The sequence below is a fragment of the Octodon degus genome, unplaced genomic scaffold, assembly GCF_000260255.1.
Source record: "Octodon degus isolate 3935 unplaced genomic scaffold, OctDeg1.0 scaffold00049, whole genome shotgun sequence".
Lineage (NCBI taxonomy): Eukaryota > Metazoa > Chordata > Mammalia > Rodentia > Octodontidae > Octodon > Octodon degus.
In genome coordinates, this window is record NW_004524625.1 from 9,591,246 (window position 1) to 9,605,575 (window position 14,330).

A 14,330-nucleotide genomic window follows, 5' to 3' on the forward strand; every position below is an offset into this window, starting at 1 on the left:
AGGTCCACGTCACTATCTTAGGCTAGGAGGTCCACGTCACTATCTTAGGCTAGGTCAGAGCTTTGGGAGAGTTAAATGTTTTGCTTTAGTTTTTTAAAGGATTTACTTGTCTAGTATGACTGAATAGATTAAGCAAAAAATGATGCATACACAAATTTAAAGATAAATATAGGGAATAACTTTAAAATATTTAGTTAAGAGATAATCTTTAAAAGCTTTTTTTAAATATAATGCAGGGTTTACAGGGTCCACAGGGTTTCACTATATAGATCGGACTTACATTGATTCTCCTGTTTTCAGCCTACCAAGCGCTGGGATTACAGATGAGCACCAGCACGCCCAGTCTCAATCCCCATCTCAATGAGTCCCAGGGGTGGGGCTGGTACGGCAAGCCAGGGATTGAACCTCCGACCCCTGCATCTGCCTAAGCAGGTGCTTTACTCCGCTGAGCTATTTGGCCGGCCCTTTAAAAGCTTTTGATAGTTAAAGTGGTGACATTTTATACAATAAATTCTAGTTTTATGTGAGGAATCCTAATTTTTCTTTTGTGCGTTGAAATACTTGTATGTCTCCTAGCTTGATAATGTCCTATTTTCTCTCCTGTGGAGTCTTGTCTGAGTTCTCTCTCCCCTAAGTTCGTGCCACCACTCCATGGAAAAATGGATACGGACACAAGTTCCCTGAGCCCTCTGAAGCCCCAGACTATCTCTTCCATCACTTTAGGGGCTGAGGCAAAGGGTAAGCTGCACGTTGCTGAAACGGGCTATGAATTACGAAAGCAATCCAATTAAAGTAACACTGGCAACTTTTAATGTCTGTACAGCTAATGGTTTCCCTTGGGAATTGTGAAATGAAACCACCTGTGGTCTTACGCTTGCGGTGTGGTTCAGGGCTTGTGCGTGTTAGTGGACAGCACGCTAAGGAAACTGAAATCTCCAGGGAAGAAATGGACATGAGATGCTCCAGCCAAAAATGCACAAAAATGGAACCAGAATGAAAAGACTGAAAACTGTCAACCAAGATCAGAAATGCCAGGGACACTGGAAGATCATCAAGAGGTCCGGACAGAGTCATCTGGAGTTGAACACAATGGAAAGGGCTGTGTCTTCTGTGAAAAGAACTGTGTGTGACACAAGTGTCAGGTGGCACTTTGACAAGAACCGCAAAAGTGTTGCCGAACTTGGTGAACATGAAAGAAAGATTCTTGAGTGGAAATTTTCCCAGTGTCTTAGTTTTTTTTTTTTTTTTTGCAGAACCAGGGATTGAACTCAGGCCCTTGCTTGCCAGGGAAGCACTTATTCCGCTGAGCCATCTCCCCAGCCCCCCAGTGTCTTAGTTTTTGCTACTATCTTTCTAAAACCATCTCACAGTTGATATGGTTTTCATCATGTGGCAAAATGTAACCCCCCTCTGATGGAGGTTTTATCAAAATGGCCATGCTGGCTGAGAGTAACTCCCTTTTCCATGCGTTCCCCAACCAGGTTAAAATTAGGCGCCGTACCTCTGGCCTGCCACTTAACAGAAACACCATGAAAGCAAGTTCTGTGCAGGGCAAGGGCCTGCAGACTCACAAAGGGCAGGCTGTGAACGCCACATGGAGGATGAAAGCACCAGTGCAAACCATGCAAGGGTGACAGTAATTTGTGTTCTGCTACTGTGATGTAAGACAGGAGCTGGCGAAACTGGTGTCTGCCTGGAAGAATCTACAGTGCTGTGTGGGGGCTTCTTTGGGTCACAATTTTATGGGACACTTTAGTACAGTGAACAAAACAATACAAAGTGTAGGGAAAACAGAAAGGGTGTTTTGTGATGTCAAAACATTTGAAAGAAAAGTGTACATTTATGAAAAACCTTGAACCTGGGCAGCTGAAATATTTTCTGAATCTAAAAATGCACTTGGGAAATTCAACATTTGCAGGCAATCCTACAAGCTGCCAGCATATCTAGAAGGAATTCTCTAGCATTGTAGCAGCTGCAAAGGACAATTTTAGTTTTACAGTTTCATAAGATGGAGACAAACCTGTATTTTACTGTTCCAGATAAAGCCAGTTTTGAAAAACTTGATCTTTTTGGCTTACACTGGTTAAACTGTGGAAATCTGGAAATGAAACCATTGGAATTTCAAGAAAACACTATCTGGAAAAACAAAATTCATGACTGGGGCTGGGGAGATACCTCAGTGACATAAGCACTTGCCTGGCAAGTGTAAGGTCCCAAGTCTGATCCCCAGTACTGCAAAAACAAAATTCTATGACCTACTATGAAACTTGGGAAGCTAGAGTGTGAAAGGTGACAAGGGACAGTATAGCTACTAGTTCTGAAAACCCTTAAGTGTGGAACTCTCTGCCAAATAATTAGAAATGAATGAATGAAAGCCCTTGGGATCCCTTTCCTTTGGACCAGCTTATGCTTGTGAGCAGTTGTTGCCAGCTTTCAGTGGTATCATATCCGACACAGGAAACAGACTAACATGGTCTGAGTGCTGCTCTAAACTAAGAAAGTCTGAGCCAAGGTTTGACAGATTATCAACATGTATAACAGCAAAGATACATTAATTGTGCAGAGGCACACCAAAGGCAAACTTACATTTCAATAAAAAGCTGCATCACTTAAAAAAGAAGTATTTATGAGGAAATGTATTTTTTTTTTTCTATTTAGTACAGGGTGTTTAGGGTTTCACTACCTAGATCAGACTCCTAGTGATCCTCCTTTTTCAGTCTCCCAAGCGCTGGGTTTACCAGTATGCGCTACCACACCCAGTCTCAATCACTATCTCAGCATGCCCCAGGGGCGGGGCCCGGCATGGCAAGGTGGGAATCGAACCCTGGCTGCTGCACTCTGATGAAGCAGGTGCTTTAATCTGCTGAGCTATCTGGCTGGCCTAATACATTTAAAACATTAAAAAATAAGCATAGGAAAAAAAATCAGATTCTTAGTTATACAACAGACATCTGTTAAATAGTATTCAATGACTTTAAGAATTGATATATCCAGTAAAGTAAAAACCAAGCAGAGATCTTCCCTTCACTAGCAATCTGCTACTATCTCATGACCCACACATGTAAGGAAAGGTATGGCAAAACTCTGTTCTATGACTGTAATCTTACTAAGAGTATTCTAATTTTTAAATTGCTGTAGATACTGACTTTACTAAAGGTCTTTTTTTTTAAAATTTTTTAAAGGATTTCCTTACTTTATTTTATTTAAATTATTTATTTATTTATTTATGTGTGTGCGTGTGTGCGCGTGCGTGCGTGGCCAGCTCAGCCCACCAGGGGGCAGGGCTGGCTGGCATGTGGTGCTGGGGGATTGAACCGCGGTCCCCGTGCTTTGCTTTGCTTAAGCTTGTTCTAAGTAGGTGCTTTAGACCACTGAGCCATCTCACCAGCCCCTACTAAAGGTCTTTCATTCTTGTCTTCCCTTCCTTTTCTTTTCATTTCTCCTCCATTCCTTGAAAAAGAACATCTAATGAGTCCGTCAGAAGTGATAGACATGAATGCATCACCTGCTGCGCTTGAGTGACCATCTCCTTGTAGATCGTGTCCAGGCTGGCATTTGATAAAGAGGTCAATGCCGACACAATTGTTTCCGCTTGTGCCTTGTCAAATCCTGCAGGCCACATATAAGTATTTACATTTTTAAACTATAAAATGTTACACATCCTTACTAGAGTATCTAGAAAAGCTTTCTACTTTGTTGGACAGTTGACTGTTACACTGTTTGAAAAAGACAGTTAACATTAAAAGCGGCCAGGTAATGCTAGGTTACTATGTACTTCACACACCTAGAGCAACATCTTCTTACTTGGGTTTTCCTGTTATTTTCTGCTGTTGCTGTAACGGGGCTTGCACCCTTGGGCTCTCATGCTGAGCTGTCCCACACGCTGTTCTTGCTTCAAAGGTGATCTTAGAGTCAGGAAGTTGCCTAGGTTGGGCGCAAACTTACTGCCTTCCTGCTTCAGCCTCCCAGAGTGCTGGGCTTACAGGTATGCATCATCATGCCTGGCTCTTTGCATATTTTTCTATAAAACTGTTGAAATTTTTCTTATTGGTCCCTAAGAACTCTTAATTTAGTTTTTTATTCATCTGGAATTTCAGTAAGTTTTTTTCAGTGGGTAGTCATTTATTACAGCTTATTTATATTTAAGGAATATTTAAATCATTATATTTAAATCCTTATATTTAATGACAAAGTTTCCCTAATTTGCAGTGCCTTCATCACATTCATGTATATGTCTCCAATTACCATTATTTTATCAATCAACATTCCTATTCCTGTCATATCACAAATTATTATTAGATATCTGGGAACTTTTTGTGTTTACTTTTTTTTTTTAAAGTATTGAACCTCAGGCCGGCCAAATAGATCAGCAGAATAAAGTGCCTGCTTAGGCAGACACAGAAGCCAGGGTTCGATCCCTGGTGTGCCGTGCTGTCCCTGCCCCCAGGGCAGGCTGAGACGGCGATTGAGACAGGGCATTGTGGGGCGTGCCTGTAATCTCAGCTCTTGGGAGGCTGAACACAGGAGAATCACTACGAGTCCAATCTGTGTAGTGAGACCCTGTACTAAAAATACAAACAAAACAAAACAAAACAAAGTCTTGAACCTCTGTACTTTCACTTGGAGTTCAGCTTAGAAATGAGTTTTTCTTTTTACTTAGTTGGAATCATTCTGCACATATATCTTTATATAATGCTTTTTCATTAATATATCTTGAGCATTTCTCATATTCTTTAAGCAAAGCATTTTTTAAAATTTTTATTTAGTGCAGGGACTACATGGTCTCACTACACAACTTGGACTTGTAGTGATTCTCCTGTTTTCAGCTTTCCAAGTGCTGGGATTACAGGCATTCGCTGCCATGCAGTCTCAGTCAAGTCATCTCAGTATGCCTTGGGGGCATGGCTGGCAAGGTCGGCTGAGGATTGAAACTCAACCCCTGCATATGCCTAAGCAAGCGCTTTACTCTGCTGAGCTATCTGGCCAGGCCAAGCAAACCAGTTTTAAAGACATATCCTATTGTGGGCCAGTGAGATAGCTCAGGGGATTGAGTGCCTGTTTAGCCAAATGCAGGGACCAGGGTTTGACCTGTCACCACGTGCCTCACTGGCGTTGGCCCTGGCCCCAGGTACATTGGGCTGGTCACCAAGGCTGGGCATGGTGGCGCACACCTATAATCCCCGCAGTGGAGAGGCTAAAAACAGGAGGATCACTACAAGTCTGAGCTGCGTAGTGAGACCCTGTACCAAATACATTAAAAAATTTCCATTGTATGAATGGCACTCCCCAAGTTTTTGGGGGAGATAGCTCGGCAGTCTAAGTGCCTGCCTGGCAAGTACAAGGACCTGAGTTTGATCCCCAGTACCACATACCATACCTGGCATGGTGGCTCATGCCTGTAAAGCCAGCGGTGGGAAAGCTGAGACCCTCAAATAAAAATACTTACTCCCTAACTGCTTATAACAGCAACACTGTCTTGACTGGGTAACTATTATGAGTGCAATTAACTTTCTTCTTTCAAGAAACAGTACTCATTTTTCTTACCATGAGTTTCTAAATCCCGAACCAGTGAATGGGTATCAAAAGTTAATTTCCTTTGTTCTAAAGGAGTTATGTCCACTGGTCGCCTGTCATATCCTTCCTTGCTTGTGGAGGTCAAGAAATCTGAAAGGAAAAGAAAATGCCTTTTTTATCCCTTGTAGTAACAGTAGAGGGGCTGGTGAGATGGCTCAGTGGTCTAAAGCACCTACTTAGAACAAGCTTAGCAAAGCACAGGGACCGCGGTTCAATCCACCATCACCACATGCCAGCTAGCCCCGCCCCCTGGTGGGCTAAGCTGGCCACATACACACACACACACACACACAAATAAATAAAAATTAAAAAAAAAATAACAGTAGAGGTGTCATACTTTGGGTTCTAAAGCATTTTTCCCATCCATTTACACACAGTTCCAGTTCTTAGTTCTGTATCTCACAAATTCACTCCTTGGAGCCCCATTTTTATCTGAAAAGTCTCAGATATTATTCTGTGCATAGCAAATACTCAGTGTTTCCTTTCCTTTTATTTTATTGAGAAACAAATAGCAATGAGAGTTTCAAAGCTGATTAATAGGACATTTTCAATAATTAATACACTGTACATTATTATCTTCTTAGTGGTTATCCATAGTATAAAAAGCAGACAGGATATCCTGTCCAAACACTATTACTACAAATCTTTCTTCTCATTGAATTAAGTGAAAGTAGCTGTATATCTATCCTAACTATTCTGTATATACAACTACAAAATGGTCCTTCCTTTGTATCCCCTTTTTTTGTTTAGTCCTGTCAGAGAAGGGTATTCTACTGGCATCTAAATACTATAGGTGCTTAAATTCAGCAAAACAACCCAACACAGTCCAGCAGTCCACAATAGTAGTGGGTTATCCGCAGAAGTTGTTGACTAGAGCCTTTTACAGCTCAGCATATTAATATGGCTTTACTTTATATACCTCATTTTTATACTTTTCTGCTGGATGGTTAAGACCAAGATAAAGCAAGACCTATATAACAAGAAATGTAACTTTTGTATCTGATAAGGTCAGACAAGTCCCCTCAGGATTTATCCTGTAGCCCCGTACCACATTTTGTAGATCCTTTTTCAGTGTCAGCCATGTGGATAAGTCACGGCCACTGCTTGACCAATTTGCTGTGAAAGCCTGAGAGTTTTCTCTCCATGTGACTCTCCTTAGGCACACTCTACATTATCGATCACATTCCTCTGTGGCCCCATAATCTCCTTGACCAGAAAATTTGAGGCACAACTGAGTTACATGATGTTATAGTACAGGTTCTCCTATGTCCTGAGTCTTCACTGACCTTGAAAGGGTAGGGCCAAAATGTTGGCTGAACTTGGAGCCCTTCCTTTTCTTCAATTTTTGATCTGCAAACTTAGGTTGTTAACCCTCCAGAAGAGAAGTTTATTATTACCCTGCAACATATGCAGTTTGGTTTACCCTATCTGTCTAAGTATCAAACATCTTAGGCCTATCATGGAACAGGTATTTTCCATCAAGTATTGATGTGTTGAACTTTAAGTCCTTACAGAATATTAAGAAAAAAATTTAAAAAATAGAAATAAACACATATTTTTACACAAAAATTTAAAAATCTAACCATATACAGCATTGTAGCCAGACAGTCCTGTGATTCCTTCTTTCATTACTCAGAAATGCTGACAGAACCCACCTGGTGGAGCTCCTAGGGAGGGAAGCGGGGGAGGGCAGGCACCCACTTAAGGAGGAGAGGTCCCATCTAAGCGCTGTGTATGCATGCATGGAAATGGCACAGTGAGACCCATTCATCTGGTCCACTAATATGTCTTAATTATAATTTAGAAGCAGCACAGTGTGCGCTATTTAGAAGTTGGTCAGAATTTACAGTATGACTTATAAGAAATGCTTTGGATTCCATTGCCTTAACTCTTAATTACTGGAGAGCAGAAACCACCTCACTCCTACAGCCATGAAGCTTTACACCTGTGTTTCCACCCAAAGTGCCTGTCCACGCTACCATCTCGTACATGTCCACATGGTTTACTTCCAATAGTTGTTAGCTCTACTCAAGTTGTCCTTTTTGCTGTGTCTCTGAACCACAGCATAAGCTCTGTGTTCATATGACTTATTTTTCATTATTGCACCTTCAGCACCTAGAACTCTTTGGCACAATGTTGAATCACAATTTTTACTACTGAGTCAATTAATTTGATTTTAAAGTCTTATTTACCAGTATTAGTACAAAAGCCCCAGGAAATAGTTCTAACTTAAAAATACCTCTTTTTCAAGACAGGGTCTTGCTATGCCATATGCTGTTGAGGGTGGCCTTGAGCTCACTTTGTAGCTTAGGCTAGTCTGGAACTTGAAAAGATCCTGCCTTAGGCTCCCAAGTGCTGGGATTACAGGCATGTACCACCATACCCAGTTAAATAACTCTTCTTGTTGCAATGAATTCCAACTTTTTTTTTCTTTTCCTTTTTATGTATTTGGTACAGGGTCTCACTACACAGATCGGACTCATAGTGATCCTCTCGTTTTCAGCCTCCCAAGCGATGGGATTACAGGAGTGTGCTACCACGCGGTTTCAATTCACATCTCAGCTCGCCCTGTGGGCAGGGTTGGCACGGCATTCCTGGGATCAAACCCCAGGCACTAAGCTCTGCCTAAGCAGGTGTTTTAGTCCATTGAGCTATCTGGCCATCCCTTCAATTCCTACTTTTTCAATCTACATAGTATGATACTTTTCTATATACCGTGATGATTTTCATTATAAGATACTTGCTTTGGGAGAGAACTTACCTGTATACAAATTCTTTACAACATATTAAATAACTTCCAGTTAGAATAATTACTAGTCAAACACACGATACTGAATCAGACAGTTTATATGCTAAACACGACAAGGTAGTATTACTCACTTTTGATAAAAAGCCTGGTACTTAGGTAAGGTAAAGGGATTTGCTTAGGTTATAGAGCCAACAGCCGATTCAGGATCCGGACCTAGGTTCTTTTGATTCTAAAACTTTTTTTTTTCCCTTTTTGCAGTACTGGGGATTGAACTTGGGACCTTGTGCTTTCCGGGCAGGCGCTTATACCATTGAGCTATTTCCCCAGCCCCTTATTTTCTTTCCATCACTGACTCATCTCTTCTGTGCCACTTAACGTATTTACATATTTAAAAGAGAACAGCTGTAACTTGGGGCATTGTTTCTAGTATTTCGTAGGGCAAATGTGATTTCTTCCTATCTTTTCAGCTAACACAATAAGGGATATCATGCCATGGTGGACAGAGAAGATAACAAACCTAGAGAGACCTGAAATCTTCACTGAGCTTCCAAACTAGCAGTCAACAGAAACAGATGTTAAAAAAAAATATAGACATCAACTGTAAATTCAAGTAATGAGATAAAAATTTATTAAAATAAAAAGTCTATTTAAAGAGATTAGATGACGCAGTTGTAACGGTAGAATAATTTCTTTTAAAGCACGTATTAGCACAATGTCAGCATTCTTCTCATCTTCAGTATCACCTAGGGGCTGGAGAAATAGCTCAGTAGCACCACCTGCCTGGCAAGTGTGAAGTCCTGAGTTCAATTCCTATACAAAAAAAAAAAGTCATCTAAAAAGGTTAAGATTTGCTTTTGTATGTCAAGGTCAGACCTAAGGTAGGATAGGAAAAGATGAGGAAAAGGCAGATTTCACCAGGAGTTCTAGTAATGATTATGTGAATAAGGACTTGGTACTTTTATGTTCTATTTCTGATTAGAGGTTCATTCTTTTTTTGTCTTTTTGAGATAGGATTCTGCTGTGCGGTTTAGGCTGGCCTGGAATTTACTCTGTAGCACAGGCTGGCCTTGAACTTGCAGTGATCCTCCTGCTTCAGCCTCCCAGATTCTGAGATTACAGGCATCCACCACCACACCAGGCCTGTTCATTCTTGTTTGGTGTTTACAGAAAAATCAGTAACAGAAGATAATGTTTTACTGCTTTCACACCTCTTCTTAGAATTCTGTGGGAGGAAAGCTGAGGCTCAGAATTAAGTAATTGTGTCAGATGTTACCTCTTTCCGGAGGATTTTAGTGCAGCGCCCTTCAGTAACATGGACTAGCTCAGAGGTCAGCTTTCTACTGAGATACCTGAATGCTGCCAACAACTGCAGGGTGCAGCTCCTTTCCTGTCCCACTCTATGCTCTGGTCCTGTTTTTAAGGGTGCTCTGATTTTTTTCTTTTTGGCGGAACCAGGGATTGAACTCAGGCCCTTGTGCTTGCCAGGGAAGCGCTTATTCTACTAAGCCATCTCCCCAGCCTTGGTGCTGACTTTAATTCCCCAAGTACTGTATGTTTTTCTTTCTCAGAGTCCTCTGCCCATGTTTATCCTTCAGCATTCAGGCCAGCTTATCCTTATCAAGTTCCTGCTTTACTGTGCTGTGGAATATGCTTTTGCAACATCCCTCAGGATTTATAATTTGTGACTCTTATTAACTTCCCTAATTGACTAGTGTCTTCAACTACCGCCTTTAGGCTACCACCTCTTTTTCTAAATAGGTTTAGTTAAAAAAAAAAAGAACCCTATCTAGACAGTTTTCTTGGAACATAGCTCATTTATGGGTTCTCTGTGGCCACTTTTATGGTACCATGGTAGAATAAGTAGTAACTGACCATGTCTCACCAAGCCTAAAGTATTTGATTCTTTAGCTAACCACAAAGTCATTAAGAGCAGAGGCATCTGCTCTTGCATATCATTGAATCCCTAATGCTTGGTGATTCCAGATGGTTCTGCTGTTGAATGAAAGGTGCTACTATACATACTATAATAAAGAGGTTTTGTTTCTTTTGAAATGAGATCTCACTGTTGCTCAGGCTGGTCCTGGTAGTAAATGGCCCTCCTGCCTCAGCATCTAAAATAGAAGAGATTATAAGTGTGCATTATCAGGTCTGACTTTTCATGATGGGATATGGAAGCATGGCCATAAGGGAGCATAAAGGAGAGACATCTGCCTGTCTGAGAATGGATCAAAAGTAGCTTTTATTTAATATTTTTAAATCTTTAATTTGGTACAGAGTCTCACTGGACTCATAGTGATCCTCCTGTCTCAGCCTCCCCAGCACTGGGATTACAGACGTCTGCACCACATCCAGTTTTGGGGCTAGCATGGTCTGAGGCACCACGAGTCAAACCCAGGTCCTTGTGCTTGCTTGCCAGGCAGGCACTCAGACCACCAAGCTATCTCCTCAGCCCTGCTTTTTTTTTTTTTTTTAGACAGGGTTTTGTTATACACTTCAGGTTGGCCTCAAACTTTTGTAATCCAACTATCTCAGTCTCTTGAGTAACTGTGCCTGGCAAGAGTGGCTCTTTTTTAAAAAATGTATTTAGTAAAATGTATTTAGTACAGGGTCTCACTATACAGACTGGACTCATAGTGATCCTGTTTTCAGCCTCCCAAGAGCTGAGATTACAGGTGCGTGCCACCACACCCACTCTAAGAGTAGCTCTTTAATAAATGTCTTAATGAATTAATTTGTCTTTCTGAGAAGGGTTTTGTTATGCAGTTCAGGCTGGCTTTGAATTCTCTTTGTAACCCAAGCTGGTGGCAAACTTGAAGCATTCCTCCTGCATCAGCTTTGTGAGTGCTGGGATTACCAGTGTGTACCATGATGGCCAGCTATAACGATGTGCTTTAGTTATCCAGACAACAGAGGCAGTGACCAGAATTCACCAAGAGCATGGATGCCTTTGCTAGTCTCACCCTTTTATGTATCATGGGACTGAAAAGAGGGGAGAGGGCTGGGGGTGTCACTCAGAGGTAGGGTTCCATCCCCAGCACCACCAAAAAGTGAGCATACGTTAGCATGCATGAACACTTATTTCTCATTCATGTGATACATACTTGACAACCCTTACAGGGGTTGATTTCTGGCAGGATGGAAGGGGTTGTGCTGTCCTCTTTGGGTGTCACACTTACTGTCCTGACACAACCAGTCGGACTTATGGGAACTTAAGGTGGAAAATGCTCTCAATATTTAAACATTTTTGTAAAGCCCACAGCTTTGTTACATATTTTGATTCTTTCACACTTGCACGCCTGTAATCCCAGCACTGGGGAGGCTGAAAACAGGAGGATCATTGAAAGTCTGAGCTGTGTAGTGAGGATCTTATACCAAATACATTAAAAAAAAAAAAAAGAATTTACACCTATTATGTGTTTGTGCGTCTTTAGATTGAGAAATTCAAAGTTTTAAGACTTACTCAGCTTAAAGGCTGTAATTTTATATCATGTATTTGAACCCTGGCCTATCTTGCACCATGCTGCTTTTTGCTAGAAAAAGACCTGTTTTCTCTTTGAAAACATGTTATAATGTCTCATTAATCTAGCTTGAAAGTTTTATATTAATTACTGCTAACTTTAGAGCTGAAACACCTGAGTAACATGGATGGTTATTTTTGTCTGGAATTATTTTTGTCTGAAGAGGCATCACAATATATATTCTTTTCTATCCTGAGCTGACACGTGCTGTGCTGCCTGCATCAGAATTACTAAGATTTGTGAGTTAAATAATAAACTAATTCAGTACTTGGACCTTGAGAGCCTATATTTTTAAGAACACTTACACTATTTTTGATGTTCTAAGTTTGAGAAGTAGTATGGGATATAATGCTACTGGGCATAAAACTTAGGGGGAAAAAAAAAATCACACTGCTGCCTTATGCCTTTACTCATTTACCAACAGGAATTGGGGCTCGTTGATTACTTAGCAATCTTACTTAAACCCTTGCAGGGGCCAGAAGTCAAAAGGTCCTTGGTTACTATGTACCTGGGCAAGTTTAAACAAGAGCACATAACAGACCTTGTTTAGTGAAGAGGAACACTAAGTCATAAGGGGAGTCTTAAGGTTTTCCCAAGACTAATGAGGCTCAAAGTTATCTTAAAATAGTAAAATATCTAGTATTTATGGTGATGTATTTTCCAAGAATATGTACTCTAAAAACTTTTTTTTTTTTTTTTTGTCTTTTTGAGACAGGGTCTTGTTACGCAGTTCAGGCTGGCTTTGAGTTCACTTTGTAGGCCAGGATGGTCTCAAACTCCCAGTGACTCTCCTGTCTCAGCCTCCCGAGTTGTAGGTGCCACCATGCCTGGTAATTCTTTTTTTTTTGAGACTGGGTCTCACTTTGTAGTTCAAGCTGGCCTTGAACTCCCCCCAATCCACCTGCCTCAGCCTTCAAGTACTGGGATTACAGGTGTACCCCACCTTGCCCCGCCATTTTGCTTTCATTTGAATATTTAAACAAAATACAGCTCTAAAAGTTTGCAATGAAAAATTGAAATTTGGATGCTTTCCAAAAGTTCAAAATGTTTTTGTACAGTCCGTGACAATGTGCATGTGTGTTGAACACTTAAATGTGTAATCTTGTAGGTGATCCTGGCAGCTAAACAGCAGTCTTACAGAAAGAGGGATCAAGAAGTGTAGTCTTCACTAAGGCTGTTAACTGGTGTGCATGGAATGAAAGCAGCAGCAGAACAGTGCGAACTGTGGGAAGGGGTACTGGACACAGGTCGGTCGCCATGTGGTCACAGAGGGCTGAAGATTACAACCAGAGCAAACCAATCTGCTCTGAAATATGCGATGCAAACCCTGCCTGGGCTGCCAACAGGCATGCACATATGTCTCAATCTAAACCGGCCCCAGAGAAAGCAGGGCGCCCCAGAGACGACACGAACGCCGGGCCTGGAAGGCCCGTGAGGAATGAAAAGGGCTCGGAAGGAGCCGGGAGCCAGGTCCAGGCCTCCCGAGGCGCGCGCTCCTGGAAGGAAGGCCGCGCGCGCCCCAGGCCTCGCTCCCGCCGGTCGGGCTCAGGCCTGGAGGGCGTGGCAGGGAGGAGGGCGCGCCGCCGTCGCCTCGCGACCCACCGGGACCGTCTCCTCAGACAGTGCTCGGAACCGGCCGCACGATGCTTCGCCTCACCTCTCCGCAGGGCCGGTGAGAAACGCCGGCGCGGAGTCGCAGCCCACAGGCCCCCGCCGGCGTCGGAGCACAGAAGACGCCAGGCCCATCGAGTCCTCATGCTCTCGGCGTCCCGACGGGCAGCCGGAAGTGGAAGGCGCCTCGCTCAGCCTTTCGGGTAAGGTAGTTCGGCCACCTCGAGCATGCTGGGAAATGTAGTCCCCCGGGCTGACACAAGCCAGCCCACCTCTTGTCAGACATAGTTCGCGAGCGCGTTTCGGAACTGCTCCACTTTTCCCACTGCCCTTTCCAACCAACGCACGCCTTTATCGCCCCACGGAGTGGGGTCCTGGAGAACGATGAGGTACAGCCCAAAGCAGGTTCCCTGAGGAACGCCTGTGCAGCCTCGCAGAGGATCAGTGACGACAGGGCTCGGGCTCGGCGCACAGCAACCTGGGACGCGAGTCCTCGCCGCTGCGCATTGTGGGGAGGCCGGAAGTGCTGCGGCCCGCTGGCTGGCGCAGTCCCGCCGCTCTGCTCCGTGGAGCTCCGCCCTCTGCTGCGTTGGAGGACCTAGAGAAAAAGTTTTTAGTGTACAGGGAGTCTACTATAAATCCTAAGGTGTACACAAAATGGATAGGTTTTTAGTGACTTCATTAAGTTCTTTACGTACATGGAGTCAAGTTTGTGGGTCATCCACTTAATCAGTTTACGTGTAAGGGGTTAATAGAATTTTGTGCTTTAACTGGGAAATTTTTGATGTATCTTATAAAAATATTCACTTATCACTAAACTGTAAGAGACCCTTTAGTTACAAACAGTGTGCAGCTGTGTCAAATAAATGTAGTTTTCT

At 42.6% G+C, this 14,330-nt stretch overlaps 1 protein-coding gene across 1 annotated transcript in view; it reads right to left on the reverse strand.

Annotated features, from left to right (window-relative positions):
• The window catches only part of Ccdc90b (coiled-coil domain containing 90B), a 22,752-nt gene extending 8,823 nt beyond the window's left edge, over nucleotides 1-13,929 (reverse strand). The window contains exons 1-3 of the mRNA XM_004632546.2: nucleotides 13,499-13,929; nucleotides 5,545-5,664; nucleotides 3,506-3,609 (exon numbers count right to left, since the gene is read on the reverse strand). Of these exons, the coding sequence (XP_004632603.1) occupies nucleotides 3,506-3,609; nucleotides 5,545-5,664; nucleotides 13,499-13,598 (324 nt within the window). The 5' untranslated portion in view covers nucleotides 13,599-13,929. The remainder of the gene's footprint in view (nucleotides 1-3,505; nucleotides 3,610-5,544; nucleotides 5,665-13,498) is intronic.
• Between the last annotated feature and the right edge of the window lie 401 nt (nucleotides 13,930-14,330).